General features: G+C 41.3%; 1 protein-coding gene across 1 annotated transcript in view; it reads left to right on the top strand.

The window, feature by feature from the left end:
- Positions 1–19,673, top strand: part of RPF2 (ribosome production factor 2 homolog) — a 23,608-nt gene extending 3,935 nt beyond the window's left edge. Inside the window, exons 3-10 of the mRNA XM_024216045.2 lie at positions 2,059–2,096; positions 2,948–2,987; positions 6,796–6,877; positions 6,973–7,049; positions 8,254–8,353; positions 13,498–13,600; positions 14,132–14,276; positions 19,024–19,673. Of these exons, the coding sequence (XP_024071813.1) occupies positions 2,059–2,096; positions 2,948–2,987; positions 6,796–6,877; positions 6,973–7,049; positions 8,254–8,353; positions 13,498–13,600; positions 14,132–14,276; positions 19,024–19,206 (768 nt within the window). The 3' untranslated portion in view covers positions 19,207–19,673. The remainder of the gene's footprint in view (positions 1–2,058; positions 2,097–2,947; positions 2,988–6,795; positions 6,878–6,972; positions 7,050–8,253; positions 8,354–13,497; positions 13,601–14,131; positions 14,277–19,023) is intronic.
- Positions 19,674–21,321: the final 1,648 nt, after the last annotated feature.

Here is a 21,321-nt window from a genome sequence, read left to right as displayed (position 1 = left end):
TGTCTTTAACTTTGCCTAATGTGTATTATTAATATGGGAGTTTAGTAATGCTCTGCCTTTCTGTAATGCATTTCATTCAAGATCTCAATGCTCTGCCTTTCTGTAATGCATTTCATTCAAGATCTCAAAGCTGTTTAAAGAAACTATTGTTTTCACTTAGAGGTGTTACACTTAGGTTTAATCCCCATTTAACAGATGGAAAACTGACGTATGGAGAGGTGATATGCTTTGCTCAATGTTGCGTAGGTATAATTTGTGTTTCAGTTACACCTAGGAATCCCTATATCTGCATTGCAATGTGAGCTCAATGTTAGCAGAATTTGAGTTAGCAATTTCTGAGTTTGTTAACCCAGGGCTTGAGCATCTATACTCATTTGTAATGACAGGTTAGGAATTGTTGAACCCTGGCTCCCAGCCTGGGGCTCTACCATCTACACTACGTTATGTGGGCCTAAGTATAACCACCCATATCCCAGACTTACTAATGCCCTCCCAAAATGTGGCTGCTCTACCCCTTTTTTTGTGGCGCAGTGTGGGAAAACTTGACTGTTCAGAAGTGTAGGATAAGTATAACATTAAAGAATTAAAGTTAGCTTAAATTTGGTTAAGGAAATATACATGTATTTTAAAGAGAGGCCCTGACTAGCATGTAGAAGGAAGGCCTCAAAAATAAGTGATAAGGCCAGAAGAAATAAAGTAGGGAGGATGTCTGGTTCAAAGAATAACTAACGAGATAAGGGGAAGTTTCTCAAAAGAAGTCCTCTGACTTCTAGGGATGACTGCAGATGGTTTTAAATAAAACCAAGATAATCTGTCTTAAAATGAGCCAACATGGCCCTTCCCCAACCCACACGCCAACGTTAAAGCCTATGTGAACCCAGGTGCAATGGGAAGACTGTTTGACAGCAAGAAGGAGGGGAGGGAAGGCCTTGCAAAGAGAGGTGGTTGTAAATCTTATCTGGATTAAGACTGGAAATAAGAGTGAAATGTTTTTAGCTGAAGTCAGTAATTTGCAATGACATCACTTGTTCATTAAAGGTATAAAAAATAAACTTTTAAAGGGTTCATTGCTAATACCTGGCTGACCATGTTGGAGCCAACCAGAATGGGTCTAAGCACCCTTGGTTGTAAGTATCTTGATCAAATGCTTATGAGTACTTTGTTACTGTATTGGATACTGCATAAAGATACTTTGGATTTAATAAAGCAATTTATGGTTAAATTGGTGTCTGGTGATTTCCCATATTAATAATTCTAAATATTATTCATAATTCCAACAAGAGGACAAAGAGAGTCAGTCTGTGGTATTGTGGAATATCTTTGGTGAACTCCCAGAGCAGTAGTGCAGTGGGGCTGTGTCTACACTGCAAAGCAATAGGGCTTGAACCCTGGATCCTGGCATGACTCAGTCTTGGACCCTCCACCCCCATGGGTCCTGGGACCCTGGGTTAGCATGATTTGTGTGAAGATGAAAAGGGGGTTAGGTTTGTGCCTGAGTTCAAACCCTGGGCTTACGTTGCAGTGTTGATGTACCCCCAGTCATGGACCAGGTCCCCATTGTGCTAGGCACTGTTCAATCGGTGTGTCAGGGCCATAATTAGGAATATAACCTTGAACTCCTCTTCCAGTGCTCTAACTGCAAAGCAACATTTCCCCTCAATTTGTATAAATATTTTAATAAAATAAAAAATGGTGTAGTTTTCTTTGAAATTTAATATCTCCAGTACAAATGTTGAGATTATTGTGAGTGGGAAGTGGAGGTGTTCTGCTGCCTTGTTCTGGTGTTTCAAGTGTGTTTTTTGGGCTCTGTAAACCTCTCCTCTTTAAAATTAGTAATCCAGTCTTAGATCTCTACTTTCTTGCCCCTTTTGTGAGCATGTCTACAGAGTTGATTTCTTTCTGGGATAGATTGCACCTGATGGCCACTGTGTTTAATTCTCAAGTAATTCATTTATCCTTTTGATGCTGTTTTCATGTAGAATTTTAGAGAGAACAATGCTTAGTATTTCAGTGTGTTAAAAGAACTTTCTCCTTCACTTCAAATTCTTTGTTTTACAGTATGCTCTGAAAAAGCCCTTTGCTGTACTGTACAAAAAGTAAGTTACATTTTGCAATTTTAAAATTGTTTGAAAAAGTTGGGCTTAATATTATCAGAGAGAAACTAGAAAGGTGCCGTGTAGGCCAATAAAGTGGATTTAAAGAAAAAATCTGGCTACATAATAAACTGAGGGTGATTCTAAATGACAACAACGACTTGGGGAAAAGCCCATAGGTGTTTAAATGTCTGAGTTCAGTCCCATTTATCAAAATACATGAAGTAAAAACTTCGCAAAAGGGACAAGTTACTGATCAACTTCACAGATGATCCAAATCTGCATGAATAGCTAATGAGATATGGCAGCAGTTCAGCTTGGCACAGATAAGTTGAAAGAGTAAAATTAAATCTATAAAAGGTAAAGTTGCAAGTAGTGTCAATGGGGAATACAGTTTATAATTGAATATGTTTATACAAAATAGGGAGCTATTAGGCGGAAAGTTGTAATCCTGGTGCTTGGATGTACTACCTCATGAAAATCTAGGAATATTAAACGTGACATGGATGAAAAGGCAAAGACAACTGTAAGATGTATCATGTGATACCTGGAATGCAAACCTTCATTTTGTGGAGGGCATCTTATTGCACTTCTGGAGCACTGTCTCTATGGTTGTTTGGAATTCGTGCATCATAATAGCGAGGAAATGTGGAGAAGAGTGCATCTAATGACAGAAGGACTTTGACATAGGGAACGCTAAGGAAGGACTAACAGAATTAATATTGCTTTGGAACTCAGCTTCTAAAGATGAAGTAATCTTCTCAGAAGAGCACAATAACCCAAGTGCCACCATGGCACCTAGTGTGAAGTCATACAAAAAATCCCAAATCCTTCTTTTTTTTTTTTTCCTTTAGAAAAAATATTACCAGACCTTTTGAGGATCAAACATCATTGGTAAGTAAAAACCACATTTTATTTAGCTTGCTATGGAACAAGAGAGACTATGTACAGGATACTATCAGTCATGCAGGGCTGCCATGGAAAGTAGTTCTCCCAGGTTCACTGGAGTTATACCCCAGAAGCTAAATTATAGGGAATTATTGTGCAATTTGGAGTAAATTGAATATCTGTGTAATTCTAGATCCTGATAGATACTGCTGTTGGTTTTATGTTGCCAGGTTATTTTCTAGTAACACTCACTTGTCTGAAGACAGAACCCTCATACTATTATTGTGGAAATAAAAGTTTTGTGGTGCTCTTGAAAGTGCATGCATGTTACTATGAAATTATGACAAAACAGATTTAGGATTATAGAACATTGTTAGAAGTAAAGGAGCTTGTCATGAAGGGAAGGATAATATTTTTACACAGCTCTTATAAATTCACATCAACCTCATGGTCATTAAAGTATTGTTTATGTGAATATTCATCTTAGTTTCTTCACAAATAAAAAATCTATAGGGGAAAAAGACTAAAAGAAAAATTTAGGGTGTCCTGTAAAAATTGCTTTTCTTAATTACATTTGAGTAGAGGAAGAGAAGCACGTATTAAGCTGAGGTGCTCTGCCTGATTTCAGCTGTGCAAATCAAAGATCACGAATTACAAGTTTTATTCCAAAGTTCACAGACAAGAATTTTCCATTTAAAAAATTAAAACAAAAAATAAAAATTAAAACAAACTTTTTCGGGGTGTGATGGCTGTTATATATATCAGACTAGATTTGGTCTCAGTTCAGTGCTTTAAGGTCAAGTTGGTTTCTGAACAGGAAGTCAAAAATAGAGAGGCTAATCCCTGGATTACACCTCCCACATTTACAGTGTAATCAAAGCATTATCTTAAATCCTGGGGTTTGTCTGTTTTAGAGAGTCATGGAACAACATACTTGTTTAGAGCAAAGACTGCTGGTCACAGGTGATTGGTTGTTCATAAGAGATGGGAAGTGATAATATACAATCATTGTTTAAGAACAGACCTCATTTGAGATGGATTCTTGTAGATATTGACTCGGAATTAATCACACCTTTGCTCCGTCAGGTACAAAACAAATATTAGGGCCTTCTTTGATATATATATATATATATTTTTTTTTTTTTTTAAACATGTTGAAAAGTATATGGAGAACTTACATTTCTTCATATTTTTTCATTGACTACATTCTAAGACCATATAAACTTTTGGATAAACAGTTCATTTACTGCTAGTCCTCTTTGCATTGATATTACACTGCCAGTTGTCCAATAAAACAGATTTTTGTGGTAATTGTGAGAAAATTACCAGTTATGAGTTCCTAGAAATGCCCACAGCGTAATGAGGGAAGAATTCAAGTCCCTGTTGCTAGAGCAGCCTTCACAAAGCTGTTGCCATTCCTGGCGCAGCTCTCAGCATCAGCCTTGCTTCCTGGTGCCACGTACAGCTCACGTCTCTCCTTCTCCTCAGCTACTAGTCTCCTTAATTGTTCTTCCACTGGGAACATGCCTTGCACCTGTTGAGGGGCGGAGTCTCCCTAGCCCAGTATTACACTATTCCTTGCCCTGGTTCAGCGTGGGGCCTGTAGACCCCATTACAATGACAAATTGCATCATTACCCCATGTAAACGGAACAGTAATGTTATCACCATTTCGTCGTTTATGCCATTTGTTAGTATTGCTAATATGAGGAGTTAACCACAACAAACAGGCTCAATTCCTGTGGGGAAAAATATGCTGACATTTAAATATCATGGTCCACTACCTTGTACAAGGCATCAGGGAATAGATTGACAAATCGTAGGCTTCATGTAATGTCTGTAAAGTGTTTTGAAGATTAAAAGACCCGTATAACGAAGTGTTATTTTGCGTCATCCTCACTAAGACTTACCTGTTTTGTACTTTGTTTTTGCCATTGTTTTCTCTTAATGGAGAATTGTGCATCCATATCTACTAACACTGGAGGACCTTTCTTAATGTCCACCTCAAAGTGAAAGGTTCAGTTCATCCATATGATATCAAATGAGTGTGTTCTGTTGGCAGGGACTCAATATCTGCACATAATTAGGACAGCGTGCCAGGCCATGTATCTTTTCCTCTGCCAAATTGCTAGCAAGTCAACCGAGCTTACTTTGGAATGTGTCCTTTAGAGCAGGGGTTCCCAAACTGTGATATGTGTACGCTGGGGGTACACAGAGAAATTGTGTAATGGTGGATTTTAGTTATTTTATTTATTGCATTTTCATAATAGGCTACTCATATGAAGCTTTCAACCTCGGTGGGAATTTGTTAAATAAAATATGGTAGTTAATTTACTTCGATGTACTAATGAGAACACAGATATGTCGCACTAAAACTATATCTGTATATAACAGTGAAATATGGACAAATGGCTAAAGATGGGTAATGTTAAGAAGAACACACAGTATCAGTGACGAGAAAAGTAGGGGTATGCAGGCAGCTGGTAGATCTGGAAGGGATTATGCAATAAGAAAAGTTTGGGAACTTCTGCTTTAGAGGATTTCTCTTTGGTGTCCAAATTTCTAGTTCATGGATTTTCCTCCATCTCTTCTTGGTTTTAAGCAAGGCAGAGTATTTTGATGAATATCCAACATTTGAGTTAATTGCAATACTATATTACTTTCCTTTTGGGAATTAGTAGTGGGAATCCAGAGGAAGATGAGTGTCAGTGAACTGCAAGATGGTACAGTCAGTTAAATGGGAGCAGGGGGGTTAGCCCCGTCCTGTGCTCCATGCTCTTGAAATTTCCTTTCAGACAAACGTCCCTTATCCTGTGAAAAGCGCACAGCATTTTCCAGAAGTGCTGTTGGGAACATTTAGACTAAAAATTGCAGTATTGCTACCCTGCCTCCCAAAGCATTCGTAAATTAGGCTCCAAAAATTAGGCTCCAAAAATGATGGCATTTCAAATATATATACACATGCTAGTATGGCTAAAAATAGCAGTGTAAATGCAGCATCATGGACTACACAAGCATGCCAGGGATCTTTGGTATGCACTTCCATTGCTAGCCTGTCTACGCTGCTATTTTTAGCCGTGGGAGTGCAGGTATGTCTATGCTGCAATAACACTTTGGATTTCAGTGTAGATATATCCTAAATGAGGAAATATAACTGTTTACAAGTATTTAACAGGATGTTGCATCAAAGAGGGCAGACGAGGAGTTCAGGGTGATCAGTGCAAAAATGTAAAGAACAAGGAGTAATGTGACAAAATTAGGAAATGGAATATTTAGCTCAGTGATACTCAGACTGTGGCTTGCAAGCTGCAAGTGGCTCTTTAATGTGTCTCCTGCGGCTCTTTGTAGCACATGATATTAAAACACTGTGTGATTTAATTATTAACCAGTCTAAGTTAACAACCAATCAGGATGCTTTTATTATGTTATTAACCAATTAAGGTATTGGCTTGCTCTAAGTTATCAACTTATTTGCTGTGAGAATAATATGCAATAAATATTTCCCGTCATGCTGTTTAAATATGAGTAGTGCTATAGTAAATGAAACCATGAATTCACACTTCTGTGGTTCTTTTGGGTAATGTTGATTGTTAATTTGGCTCCTGAACCACTGAGGTCTGAGTATCACTAGTTTTTCCTGGCATTTGACCTAAACTATCTGGCATGCATATAAAACAATGGATTAACCTCCCAAGAGGGAATGGATTACAATTTGAAATTTGTAGCTGTTCAGTTGATTTAACGGTGACATTAACCATCACCAAATCTTTAACATGTTTGCAAACTGAAGTTTGTGGTCTTTTTTAATCTTATAGGAGTTTTTTTCTAAGAAGTCGGATTGTTCTTTGTTTCTGTTTGGTTCACATAATAAGAAGCGGCCTAACAATCTAATAATAGGTAAAATGTTTTCTTTTTTTTTTAAAAAAATTGGGTCGAAGAAATGGCTCTTGAGAATAAATGTTTAACCCAAAATTTTGTTTTTTCTTTTGTAGGTCGTATGTTTGATTATCATGTCCTGGATATGATTGAGCTAGGCATTGAGAAATTTGTGTCACTAAAAGATATTAAGGTAAGATACTCTTAAACAATGCAGGAGCTGTAGTGACATCTATTAGTGAGCACTTGTAGCGAATCTAGTGTACTTTCAGTAAAGAAAACAAAACCATTTCACTATTGCCTCTTTTAGACTTCCAGGATTAACATATGCATTCACGTCAGAATCTTATTTTTGTGCTTTGTAAAAATGTTGTTAAAATTTGCTATATGTTTACCAGTGAATTCCTTTGCAGAGTTTTAGTTGGGACCAAACCAAGTCTACAATTTTTTTAGCTGCAAACAAAAATAATTCAATTTACAAAGCTACTAGGTTGGATTCTGCCCACAGGAGGCCTTCACAGTTATTGGGGGAAACCATGTATAGGTTTCCAAAGGCAGAATTCATCTCACTGTAGCTCAGGATATTTCTGTTATCAGTGTGAGATACTTCCGAGACCTTCTCAGGCCATCAATTGTACACAAACCCTGGTTTTCAGGAACTGTATCTGGCTCAGTATGAGGGCCAACATTTTGAATTCTACAGACTTAAAATCCCCAAACCTAACAGCAAACCCACCTTGGTGTGATCATTTTAAGTTTTGGTTTTGCCAAAAAATAGGTTAGCTATTTTATATGCCTTTTTACACTATTATAATTAAGAAACTACACAGATTAGCAACTACATAGTTTGGAGATTCAGAACAAGTAGTATGGATGAAAAAGATCTTTTAGGTAGCAAAAAATTTAACTTTGAAAAGTGATTCCTCCCCTTAAGCTTGATAATTTTCACAACAATTGCACAGTAGGGAGTTGTGATCAATTGACTGTATAAAGGTACATCAGAAGTTGGAAATGGACTGAATGATCTAGTAAGTCTTTTCCATCTCCTTCCCAATGCAAGAAATACAGTATGCTTGCTTGTATTTCATGCAGTCTAGTTCTAAATAGTCCCAAACAAATGAACTTCCATTGTAGGGTCTTTTTCACAGTCTAACACATTTTATTATGAGGAAGCTTTTCCTTATTCAACCTAAATGAGAACAACACTCACTTACTGTTTTAAAAACACTCACTCAAAACCCAAACACTTCCAAGTACAAGTAACATGTATAGATTTCTTTTTAAAAAATGCCTTCCTTTTTGTGTTTATCAGAGACCAGAACAGCTCAGAATGGCATGTGCCTGGTCACTTGCATAAATAAGATGCTCTATAACTTAGTTTGATATTTGTCCAATAGAACAGCAAGTGTCCGGAAGGAACAAAGCCCATGTTGATATTTGCTGGTGACACATTTGATTTAAATGAAGAATACAGAAGATTGAAAAGTCTTCTCATTGGTGAGTATTTTGAAATAAGACCTTGTGAGCAGTTGGACTTCATAAATCTGTGGCAATGCTAAATTTTGAGAAATGTTGGTTTGCCTGTTAATGTTTGTCCATGTTCAAGAATGCAAGATAACATTAAGGAAGTGGTATTAGGATTTACAGCGTACCATAAAAGTGAAGTTAAAGCTGTAATTACCAAGTCTGTTTCCAAGGACGGAAGAAAGTAGATCAGCTTGGGAAAACCATGAAGACTAGAGGTGGTTGAAGTGAGGAAATTGACATTTCAAGAGTTAATTTAGTCCTGAATATGAACAAAAAGTCAATCTCCTGTGAAATGAAAATTCCTCGCAAAACATTTTTTGGAAATATTGAAACAACTTTGTCAAAACACTGCGTTTTCTAATAGTAAACTATTCCATCAGAGAATTTGCAACCAGTTCTGATCAGGACCTCACTAGGTTGAATTTTGGGGTTCAACATGTGCAATGAAAATGAGAAGTGGTTGATAAGGCAGAAAGGTATACAATTAAATGTGTATGTTAACTTCAAGCTAGGCACAGATTTCCATTAAACAGAAATGTACAAACTTTTTTGCACATAGAGGGTGGGCGGCATTGGAATAAGCAGAGAACATGCAGATGATAAATAAGGTTATGGATTTTAATTAGGAGTGCTAAGAGCAACTACAAAAATGGGTGTACTTTCTAGACCAATTATTTTTGTCTAAAATAATTTAACTTGTTCTATTTGGAGCTTAAAAGTAAGATGGTATCGTGGCATTATTCACAATCTGAGTACTCTTGGGAAGTAAGTTTTAGGAGTGAAACTAGAAGGTAGAATGACTGGATATCTGCTCCCCTTCTCCTGCACTTCTCTCCCTGCAGCAAGACTTCATTAAAAGAAATGGGTGGTGCTTAACCTGGAATGGGATTTTGGGGAGAAGATGTGGACTATGAAGTGGTGTGTGTGGGAATGTTGGTGGGGCATGAGCAGGGAATGAAAAGGTGGATGGAGGCATGGAGATTCAGATGAGACTCAAACTTCTAAGCTTTACTTATAGTTAAATCCCAAAGAACCATTTTTGCCTATGTTAGTTTAAAAATTGCCACTGCCTTTGGCTTCGTAGCTGCACGATCTTTCTAAACTACAATTGGAGATGCTAAAAAAGACGACTTTCTGTGACTACTGCATTAATAAATTCATTGCTGCTATTCTTAAGAGCTCATCTATGTATTTTTCAGAGCTATAGCACCAAATAGGATGAATTTTATGGCAAAGCTATTTTTCAGTCAGTTCTAGGAGCTGGGGGCCTGTGAATGATTAAATGATTACATCACTGTCCAGATTATATAGGATGCAAACCGTAAAAGATTGTGTCTGTGCCACTTTGCCCAAATTTCTGGAAGAGAATCATTACACACCAGTAACGCCACACATTGTTGTTCTAATGTGCATCCCTTTAAGCATATTTTCACATCGTTGGGGTGATGGATCAAAATGCGTGCACACAATTGAGATTTATATGAAATACAGGTTTACTGCTGAAATGGATGGTGTTGCCAATCATTAACAGATATTTGCTAGACGCTAGTCTAGCCCTTTGAATTTATTCTTTTGCTCATCTGAGTAACGTATCCCATCCCATTTGTTTGCCTTAAGCTTTTGTTTACACCTAAATATACGTCAGTCAAATACACATCCATTTTTTTGCTGCAGAACATATGCCAAGTACACACCAAATGTCCTGATGTTCTGTTGACTTCAGTGAAATGTCTAAAGACAAAACAATAGGTGGGTTCCTCAAATTAATAGTGGGGTTCCTCGGATTAAGGATTTAATGAGATGTTGATACCATCAAATAGTTTAGGTTTACAATTTGACCTGCTATGAAATTGCTGTTATATGATAGGGAGCAACTCTTTCCGGTCCTAAGAAAGATAATGTATTTAATCCACCATTTTGTTGCCAAGAAACTTTAGAATAGCAGTGACAGTTTCATAAGACCTTGTTACTACAGCACTACCGCCAAGAGCCGGGAGGCTGTTATCTAATGACCCCTTGTTACTAGACTGTGTGATGTTATTGATGTTAGTGGTAAACAACCAGGTTTTCATAGACATGTGGTCCATAAGGACATTTTGTACAGTTTTGGGAAGTCCTATGCCAGCAATCCCACATTATAGAAATCAGTGGGGGTAGAGGGATGAACTCGCATATTATATGGTAACCAAATTAAACTAAGCTTTTAAATCCATTTTTTAAAAACTGAGGACATCTCATAATGGTTTGGATATGTAAATAGCAGCTTCTCTTTACCCCTGTACGTAGACCAACCAGACAAAGATTTGTCACTTTCTTCCCCCTCCCGTTTCCATACAAACATTGTCTTAAAATTGTAGTAGTGGTTTTACTGCCATTGGTTTCTGGTGCCAGTGTTAGGAGTCTGTTGGTCCCTGTGAGATGTAGTTGCTGCACCCCTGGTTCTAATAGCCTCCTGTGCACAGATTTGTGAAACACTTCACCACTCACTCAGGGCAGGTCTTCACTACAGGGTGGGGTCGATTTAAGATACGCAAATTCAGCTACGCGAATAGCGTAGCTGAATTCGACGTATCGCAGCCGACTTACCCCGCTGTAAGGACGGTGGCAAAATCGACCTCCGCAGCTTCCCATCAACGGCGCTTACTCCCACCTCCGCTGGTGGAGTAAGAGCGTCGATTCGGGGATCGATTGTCGCGTCCCGACAGGACGCGATAATTCGATCCCCGAGAGGTTGATTTCTACCCGCCGATTCAGGCGGGTAGTGTAGACCTAGCCTCATTCCTTTATTGGACCCACTTGTGTATTAAAAATTGGCAGATGTTGGGTCACTCTTCTTAAAATGCAGGCTTGGACTGAATAGGAGGAGACCGGTTTGTTTTGAGATAGCACTTAAGTTTCTCCTTCATCCTATCACCCTGTTTGCACAAATTATTTGGAGTCCAATACATTGATATGGAGGGGTCATTTAGATTCTCTTGAAAAAGAGAAGGTAGAGGTGGTACGAAGGGGACAAAGAGCAGCATAAAACAACTGTTCCATGTCCTGTTGCACCCATCATGCTGCTGCAAAGTCCAGCAGTATTTGTGCTGTTCAGACAAGAACTGTTGCATCTTCCTAATAAATGGCCAAATTATAAATTACTTTGGAACACACATATTAAGTCCTTGAAGACAAAATGGAAGTTCTCAAAAGCTCTTTTGCTGTGGTTACTAAACCAGATGTCCTTGAAACACATTAAACACATGGAGAAAAACAAGGCGTAAACTGGTGGCAGGAATTAAAAAGATAAGGAAAACACGGTCTCTAATCCAGCCACAGTGGACTGTCTCAGAAACTATGAATAAACCAACATTTTCAAATCCCTAAAGTTCCAGAGAGGAAATACACTGTCTACAGATGGTGGATGTCATAGAAACTTAAATTCCTGACCACCTGTATTTGGATACAAAGATCATCCTGTGAGTGGAAGGCTATACTACAAGAACATACTAAAGGATAATCTGCCAATAAAAGCAATGTAGATACAATTTCACATGCCAGAAGAGACAGAGTCTTAGCTACAGCCTGGGAAAATAGACTCTAAAATAGAAGAAAATATTGTACTGATGACTTTTTCTCTAGATACGAATCCAGTAACCCAACAAAGGAGGAGGGAGAAAATATTAAGTGACCCAGAGTATTTTTCTGGCTAAATTCCAGGTAGTGTCCACCAGACTTTGTTTTCAACATAGCTTCATCACTGATTTTCCCAGAAAAAGGTCACTGAGGAAAACACTGGCTGAAGAATCTGAAAATGAAACTTAAAGGGAAGCAAGCCGCCCCCCTCCCCCCATTCAGCAGTTCTGCTTCTGGGTATTAGTCTTTTGTTTTTTATTAACGTACCTTGTTCCCTAGGTCACATCCTTCCTCCACCCTCTGCAAAGGGTTGACAGATTTGCATAGTTGTGTGCTCTTTGCTCATACACTATTTTAATGGCCCTGATATGAGAATTATGTTAGACAACTAACTGATAGTTAACTGGTATCTGAATTTGTGCTTACAGTTTTACAGGGAGCAAACTGTAAGCTTCTTTCTAATATAACTGACCATGTTGCGTTTGTCTGCTAAATGTGTATATCTACAATAGTAAAAATATTCATTGCAGTGCAATAGCAAGCATTAGCTCCTTTAAAAAAGAGCAAAGGTGTTCAGTTTGACCTTAGACAAAACTGCTTTATAAAGCAATGATGGTCTCAAGTTTCCAAGATGGTGGTATAAACAATGGGGAGTAAAAGCAATCAAGATAACACTAAACACTATCTCCTTCTTACTTAGTATATGTTTATCTTGTATTGATCTTGATCACTTATTTATACCTCCTCTAACTGCTAGCTTTGGTACCAGAGACTTTTAATCCATCACTTTGTCCAACAAACTCTTAACCTAGCTAAATGTTATTTCCGTACTAATGTATACTTAGCTAAACATATGTGAGATGCATTTTCTTTTTCTGAGTTCATAGCTGAAAGTTTAGAAGAGTGGATAAACTGAAATAACTATTGCTTTTTGTATTATTTCACAAAACTAAAGTTACTATTGCTATTGAAGCAATGATAATGTTTGTTTGGTCAGTCTTTTTTGGGGTGGAGTGGGGTGGGGTTGATGTTTAAAATAAGATCTGGAGCTTGTATAGCTACCAAATTATTTCTGGAAAGCAGATGTCTGTTATGTTCTCTTACCAAGACTTCTGCACTTGCTTAACTTTGCACATGTGAGTAGGCTCAGTGGGACTACTCATGTATGTAAAGTTACTCATGTACATACATGAGTAGTCCCATTGAGCGTACTCACATGCAAAATTAAGCAAGTGCAGTCTTGGATTGGGGCTTGAAGTGTAGTGCATAATCCTGCATATGAGTCAGAAAGGGACCCTGTTTAGCATTACTGGGGTTGCCTCTAGAAAGGCCAAATCTGTTTCTAGTTAATCTGAGATTCATTCACTATAACACAGATCTCTTATCAAATAGACTGGAATCAAAAGTCCTGCTTATCTTAAACCTCCTTTTTGAAAAACTTCTTTATTTTGAAAAAGTAAAAGTGCCAGGTTTCTTTACATCCTGAAATATTCTTTCAGATTTCTTTCGAGGTCCTACTGTGCCCACTATTCGCCTGGCAGGGTTAGAGTATGTTCTGCATTTCACAGCTATGGATGGCAAAATTTATATGCGAAGCTACAAGTAAGTGTTGTTCCCCCTGCCCCCCGTCTAACAGGAGCTTAGATTTCATTTCTATCTGTAGCCATTTTGTGCTCTTCCAGGGCCAGATTCAGCCCATGGTTCTGTGCACATGTAACACGAACAGACCCTGGTCGTTGGTGAGCGGGATCGAACCTGTGACCTCTGAAGCTTAGTGCATGAGCCTCTACTGCATGAGCTAAAAGCCACATGGCCCCTACCTAAGGCTGTAGTGCAGACTCATTAATCTCTAAGTGGTCTCGGTGCCACTAGAGGGGACAGAATACCACACCCAGGAGGTGTGTGGGTTACAGAGACATAACTGTATTGAAATCAGTGGGAGTTGCACACACATTCAAGATCAGACACTGGCACCTTGGTTATAAGTTTTCTGAACCAAAAATAAAATTCAACAGTGGCACATGTTTTCTAAAGGCCACGTTCTGTCCTGTGGTCCAGAAAATAAGTAGAGAAACAAGTACGAAATGCAGCAAAGGTGGACAACGTTTTTTCCCCACTCTCTCTCTTCTGCAGAGTGTTGTTGAAGAAGTCGGGATGTAAAATACCGAGGATTGAACTGGAAGAGATGGGACCTTCATTAGATCTGGTGATGAGGAGAACACATTTGGCTTCAGAAGACCTCTATAAATTATCTCTTAAACAACCTAAAGCCCTCAAGGTACATAATCCTTGTATTTTATACAAAAATCTTTGTTCTTCATCATACATAGTCTTTAATACAGAACCAGTTTTCAAGTAAACCATGCAAAAGACCAAGGGATGAAGGTGTTCTTCGAGTGCTGGTCCCTATGTGGATTCCAAGCGTGGGATGCGCATGCACGCCATGTGCCTTAGCTGGAACTGTGGATAGTAGTGTCCGTTGACCCACGCGTGTCGTGCGTCGATCACGTGGTGCGTCCGAGGCATTAAGAGGCTGCGTGGGTTGACACCACTCCAGTTCCCTTTTACCATCGCATGGCCAGAGTTGGAACCCAGTCCCTCCGTGCTCTTAGCCACCGAAGAGTACTGCGTTCAACCTTTTTTTCACTGTATATAGTTTCTTTATTTACTTAATTAGGTAGTTGACCGTTTTTCGTCCATAGCTAGTTACGTTACTCGTTGGATCTTTACCCTTCAGGGGCTTCTCTCCCTAGCCCGGGGATTATGCCCTGTCAAGCCAGGATTATAAACTGTGCCTCATGCCCTCACTCTTTTCAGTAAGCGACGAGCACACCCGCTGCCTGAACTCTATGGGCAAAGCCTACATAGTCTCTCGCTGCTCTATTTGGAGCTCCTTTTCATGGTGGATCCAGGTGGCACACAAGCTTCTGTTCCAAAATTTTCTAATGGCAGAAGCCATGTGCCCATGTGGGCAGCAAGACCCGGCTCCGGCGGAACCACCGGAGCGATGCCAGTCACAGACGGTGACTGCCTCACCTGGACCCTCTCGTACAGCACCGCCAACACTGACAAAACCTCACCGCGTGCACAAGTAGTACGGGCACAAGGGTCGCTCCCCGATGGGGACCATCTCAAAACGCAGTGTTTCCTCCCCAAGCTGGGATTGGTTGGGGGAGAAGTTGTGCACAACACGTGAAGGTTCAACTTCAACACCGCCTTCCAAGAAAATGCACACAGGACATCGCTCTAAACGCCGCCACTCTCCACCGGCACCGTCGATTCCAACACCAGGACCCTCTGTCACTTCCGGCACCGTCGACCCCCCCCAGGTCCGTCAAGCTCAGTACTCCCAGTCTCATGCACTTATCTTCTCTTACACCAATGGCAAACTTACATTACCCTTCGCTGGTACCCCACCACGTTCCAGACCACCATCAGGTCCCAGGCTCCCTACTGTGGCCTCCGTCCCGCTCCGACGACGACGGCCCACTCCGTCCCGCTCCGACGACGACGGCCGAGCCCCTTCTCCTGGTCGACCATCCTCCGACATCACCGCTACTGCCGGTACCACCTGCACTATCGACTCCCCCTTTCCCAGACCAGTCTGAGTCCGACTGGTCTTCAGAACTGGACACAGCTCTCACCTTCTTGCTCTTATAGTCTGGACCCTCGGTACCACACCTATCCTCCGGACTACGGTCACACCACTGACCCTTGATTCCCGGTACCTGTGGGCCCTGCCCATGCATGGCAACTCCTTGGCCATTTTGGGCCTCATGGGACTCTTACCATCATCGCAATGCACACCACCCACACCACATCTTTCCCACACATACGGCCACTGTCCAGGAGGAACCCCTGGACCCTCTGGGTCCATCGGCACCGGCGGCCCCGATCACACCGCTGGAATTGCCCATTCCTATGGACGCTTCATCATCGCCGGATGATGCCCTGATCCCAGCTTCCTTCTCCCCACCGGATGACCACACACAATATCAGTCGCTGTTCCGTCGCATGGCCGCGGCCCTCAGCCTTCCACTAGAGGATGTTCAGGACCCCCATGACCAATTCCTGGACATGTTTCAATCTCCGGGATTCTTTACAACCAGCCCAGACGGTGTGGCATACGCCAGCCTCTTGTGCCCCATACCAAAGCGAGTGGAAAACCGCTATTCCATCCCCTCTAAGGACACAGATTTCCTGTTTACCCACCCACCACCAAATTTCCTGGTGATCAATGCTGCCACCTCACGTGCCCACCAGCAGCACTTTAATTCAACAATGCCAACAACAGATTGCAATGCCAAAAAACTAGACTCGCTGAGTAGAAAAGTTTATTCATTAGCAGGGCTACAATTCTGTATTGCCAGTTATCAGGCCATTCTGGCCAAATACAATTTTCTATCCTATTCCCAACTGGCAGACTTCCAGGACTCTTCTTCCTGACCGACAACAGGACTTCCAACACATGGTAGATGAGGGGAAGCTGGTGCCAAAGTCATGCTCTGGGCCGCAGTAGATGCTGCAAACACTGCCTCTCGCTCCTTAAAGTCCGGAATCATTCTCTGTCATGACTTATGGCTATAGTCCAGTGGTCTTCCGGAGGAGGTCCAAATGATGGTGAAAGACATCCACTTTGACAACAATAAACTGTTTAGCGACCAGACGGACAAGTCCCTTCACTCCCTTAAGGACTCCCAGGCCACCCTTCGCTCCCTGGGCATCTATGCCACAGCCCCCACCCAACGAAAGTAGCGTCCACCTTTCCGTCCTCGTCCTCGCACCACTTATCACCCGTACCCCCAGCGACCCTTTGAACCGCTTCAGCATCAACCTTGCTCTCAACGGTCCTGGCACTCTCCCTCTGCCGCTTCCACTTCTCACTGACCCAAACAATCGTTTTGACTCTTTTATATCAAAACCTGCAAACCTCCCATAACCCTTCTGGACACACCTCCCATCATATTCGGGGGTTGTCTGGCACTCTATCCACACTTGGAGTTCCATCACCTCTGACTGCTGGGTGCTAGACATCATCTGTCAAGGATACCTGATCAAATTCCTTTCCTTCCCCGCATACTACCCACCCAGGAGGGCCCCCCCACCCCCCCGAACCCTTCCCAACTCCATCTTCTCCCCAACAAAACCACTGCCCTTGTCCACAAGGGTGCCATAGGGCCTGTGCCACACCACCACCATGGCTTCTATTCCCCCTATTTCCTTATTCTGAAAAGGCGGCAGGGGGAATATGCCCCATTCTGGACCTCCGCACCTTAAACATATTAATCTGCACCTTTCACTTCTGGATGGTCACTCTCCCCCTTACAATCCCTTCCCTCCCACATGGAGTTTGGTTTGTGGCTCTCGATATGAAAGATATTCATCCTGCTTATCGCAAATTTCTTTGTTTTATTGTGGCAATGCCCATGATCAGTTCTGTGTCCTCCCCTTTGGGATCTCCACTGCCCCCCGCCTATTTACCAAGGTCTTTGAGGTTGTAGCAGCCTATATGCACCGACTGGGGCACTCCCTATTTTCTTACCTAGACAACTGGCTTCTGGTAGCACCCTCTCACTCCTGCCCACCATGTGCACCCTACGCACCCTCCTTCAGAGACTAGGAGTATGCATCAACCTCGTCCCTACGCTTCCACTTACCTTTATAGGAGCACATTTGGACTCCATGACAGCCAGAGCCTTTCTTCCCAGGGACCGCTTAACTGCCCTTGTTACCCTCATTACCATGCTCAGATGGTCACGCACACGTGCCTGCCAATGCCTTTCCCTTCTCAGACACATGGTGGTTTGCACTCCTGTTACGCCACATGCCCTTCTCCATATGCGTGGCCTCCAACATTGGCTCCGCACAGTCTACAATCCACAGGTAGACTCTCTCACCAAGCTACTAATCCTCCCCTTCAACGTCTTGATCTCCCTCTCATGGTGGTGCAACCCCTCCACAGTCCTAGTGGGCATGCCATTCATGCCCCCCACACCAGCCACCACCCTCACCACAGACATGTCTTTAGCGGGCTGGGGTGCCCACCTCGACAACCGCACTGTTCAGGGCCTCTGGTCAACATGAGAAGCATGAATGCACATCAACATCCTTGAGCTCCAAGCAGTCCGTCTGGCCTGTCAAGCCTTCCTAGACTCCCTCCACGTCCAAGTACTCTCAGACAACATGACAGTGGTCGTATACATAAACAAGGCGGTGCATGGTCCCCCTCTCTGTGCGCAGAAGCTGGGGCCTCAGTACCTCCATCACGATGGATGCTGCTATCGGTCACGCTGTCCTACACAGTTGGTCCTCTCGAGAGCCCTTGAGCCCGCCTCCTTCCTGAGTAGTGCTCTCTGTATTCCCAGGTTTGGAATCCACATAGGGACCAGCACTCGAAGAGGAGAAGGTTATTTACAGTAACAGGAGGTTCTTAGAGATGTGTGGTCCCTATCTGGATTCCAGTCCCGCCCTCCATCCCCTCTGCTCCGGGCTCTCCTACCACCTGGTGAGAAGGAACTAGAGCAGCATCGATCTGCGCAGCCTCTTAAAGCCTTAGATGCACCACATGGTCGATGCATGCAGGTCAATGGACACTATTATCAACAGTTCTGTCTCCAGCGCATGGCGCACATGCGTACCCCACGCTTGGAATCCAGATAGGGACTGCACCTCTCAAAGAACCTCCCGTGACAATAAGTAACCTTCTGTTATTGCACACTATCTTTGCAATGTTCAGGTCTTTTTGCTAAGCTAACTGATGTCATTGCATGATCTATAGAGGGACGCACGGGTACGGCAGGATAAGGAACTGGTCTGGTGGCATATAAGGACAGGAAAATAAATCTGTATGCTCTGGATTTTATCTGTACAATACCATTTTTAGGTGTAGTTATCTTAAATTGTAATGGAAGTTTAATTACTGGTGAATATGGTGACTTGTGATGGCAGATGTGCTTGCCTACAGTCACTGAGTGACTGAATGGTATTCTGTGCCCAGAAATGTTAACATTGTTCTTATCTTGCAGCCGAAGAAGAAGAAGAATATCTCTCACGATGTCTTTGGTACGTCATATGGTCGGATCCACATGCAGAAACAGGATCTCAGTAAATTACAGACAAGGAAGATGAAAGGGTTAAAGAAGAGACCTGCAGCAAAGATGACTGAAGAAGATGAAGGGATTAGTCAAAAGAAATTAAAATCAGTCTGATAGGATAAAAGTTTTGGACTCTTGATAACTTCAGCTTTTGCTGCATTTATCACAAAATAAATGTGGCAGATGTGGACCAGTCAGCTGCCTTTTTTTTTTAAATGCTGTAATCCTGTAATTGTTTTTAATGCATAGTCCTACAAAAGTGAGCTTCAGTGGTGTTGGGCTGTACAGTGACATTATTTCCTCAGTTGTCTGAAGCTTGATATGCTTATTTGGAGAAATCAGTAGAACTAATCATTGAAGAAAGCCAATTATCTAATAGTTTACCAAATGGCCTTCTAGGGTTTTTATCCTGGGGACTCTTGTTAGACTAGTCTTGTCATATAAACTTTCTAGAAACTAAGCTGTTAGCATGTAAATGCTGGCCTTGATTTGTTTTCAGCTAATGTTAAAGGTATCTGGACTGTTGCATAACTTTGTGAATACTCACCGCTAACTTAATAAACTTTGGACTATTTTATTAACTATGCATTTCAAAAAAGAGAAACTATATCAATATTAGTATGTGCTAATGAACTATGTCCTCTTTGTAACTATTGCTTTTAGCATTACTTACACTCCGTAGAATTAGGAATGATCTGTCAAGCTGCTTATACTACATTCATCATTAAGGTATCTGAGCATCTGATACTCACCATAGGTACACGAGACCTTTGAGTCTCTTAAGCACAGAACCTTATGCTTGATTTCCATATGGAGTGCAAGGGACAAGACTAACTTATTCAGTCTACTGTGTTTTTTAATCTAGGTATTTATACCATGCTCTTCACTATATTTGAGTGCTATAGAGACACTGCTAAAGAAGCAAAATCTCGATTTATCTTTTCTTTCCTGATTTGGACAAGTTTCTTTTCATACTCTAAGAAAGCAAAGTTTAAAAAGTTGTCTTGCACTGGGGTCACGCTAGTGAAATCTATTCAGAATTGAATGAGATGGAAAACTTTGGGATCTAAAAGGGAAGACGATTTTAAAGTACAGTAAGATTTATTCATTGTTTCGTAGGAAGTAGTTTGTCTTATTACATTTTGGAACATGTAGGAAATTGGTAAATTAGCTATTTTTTCATCCTCCCAACTTATCTCTTTGTTTAGAAAGCCATTCATAGATTATAAGGCTGGAAGGGTCCACTGTCGTCATCTAGTCTGATCCACTGTATATCAGGCCATAGGACTTTCCTGAATTAATTCCTGTGTGAACTAAAACAACTTATAGAAGAATATTCTGTCTTGATTTAGAAGTTCCCAGTGATGGAGAACCCACTATGCCCGTCATAAATTATTCCTATGGTTAAAAAATTACACCTCATTTCTAGCCTGACTTTGTCTAGCTTCTAGTCCCAGCCATTTGGCTCTTGCTATACATACCTTTGTCTGCTGGATTGAAGAGCCCATTATCACACAGTTTTGATTGTCATATGCAGGCACTTATAGACTGATCAAATCACTCCATAATCTTTTGGTTAAGCTAAACCAATCAAGTTCTTGGAATCTGTTGCTATAGGGCAAGTTTTCCAATCCTTTAATCATTCTCATGGCTCGTCTCTGAACCTTATTCAATTTATCAACATCTTTTTTTGAGTTGTGGATACCAGAACTGGACACAATATTCCAGTAGCATTAGAATCAATGCCAATTACAGAGGTAATATAACCTTCCTACTCCTCCTGAATATTCCTGTTTATGGATTGCATTAGGCCTTTTGGCCACCATGTCACCCTGGCTGCTCATGTTCCAGTTGATTATCCACCATGACCCCTGGGATGATTTGGGGGATCTATCTGTACAACTTATGAATTTGGTGTGAAATTATGATCTCTGTATTTTTATCAAGCTGCAAATTCAATGTGGAATGTGCAGCCCTTTGCCTTCTCTGGGCCTTTTACCTCCATGTTGGACTGAAGTTCCAAGGGGTGACCCAGTGGAAGGGTTATTAAGGGTTATTAAATCTTGATGGAACTCTGTTAAAAAAGAAACATCTTGAGACAAAAGGATGACTCCTACCTAGGGGAACTGGTTAGGCAAAAGGTTGCCTAGCAATGCAGTCACTTGGAGGGGAGTGTCTGTGACCACCTGAGGAAACTGATCAGGGAGACAGGTACTGGAAAGTTATAAA

Source organism: Terrapene carolina, unplaced genomic scaffold (assembly GCF_002925995.2).
Source record: "Terrapene carolina triunguis isolate 2854851 unplaced genomic scaffold, T_m_triunguis-2.0 Scaffold42, whole genome shotgun sequence".
Classification (NCBI taxonomy): domain Eukaryota; kingdom Metazoa; phylum Chordata; order Testudines; family Emydidae; genus Terrapene; species Terrapene triunguis.
Note: the sequence above shows the minus strand (reverse complement) of the source record. Positions and strands in the feature narration are given on the sequence as shown.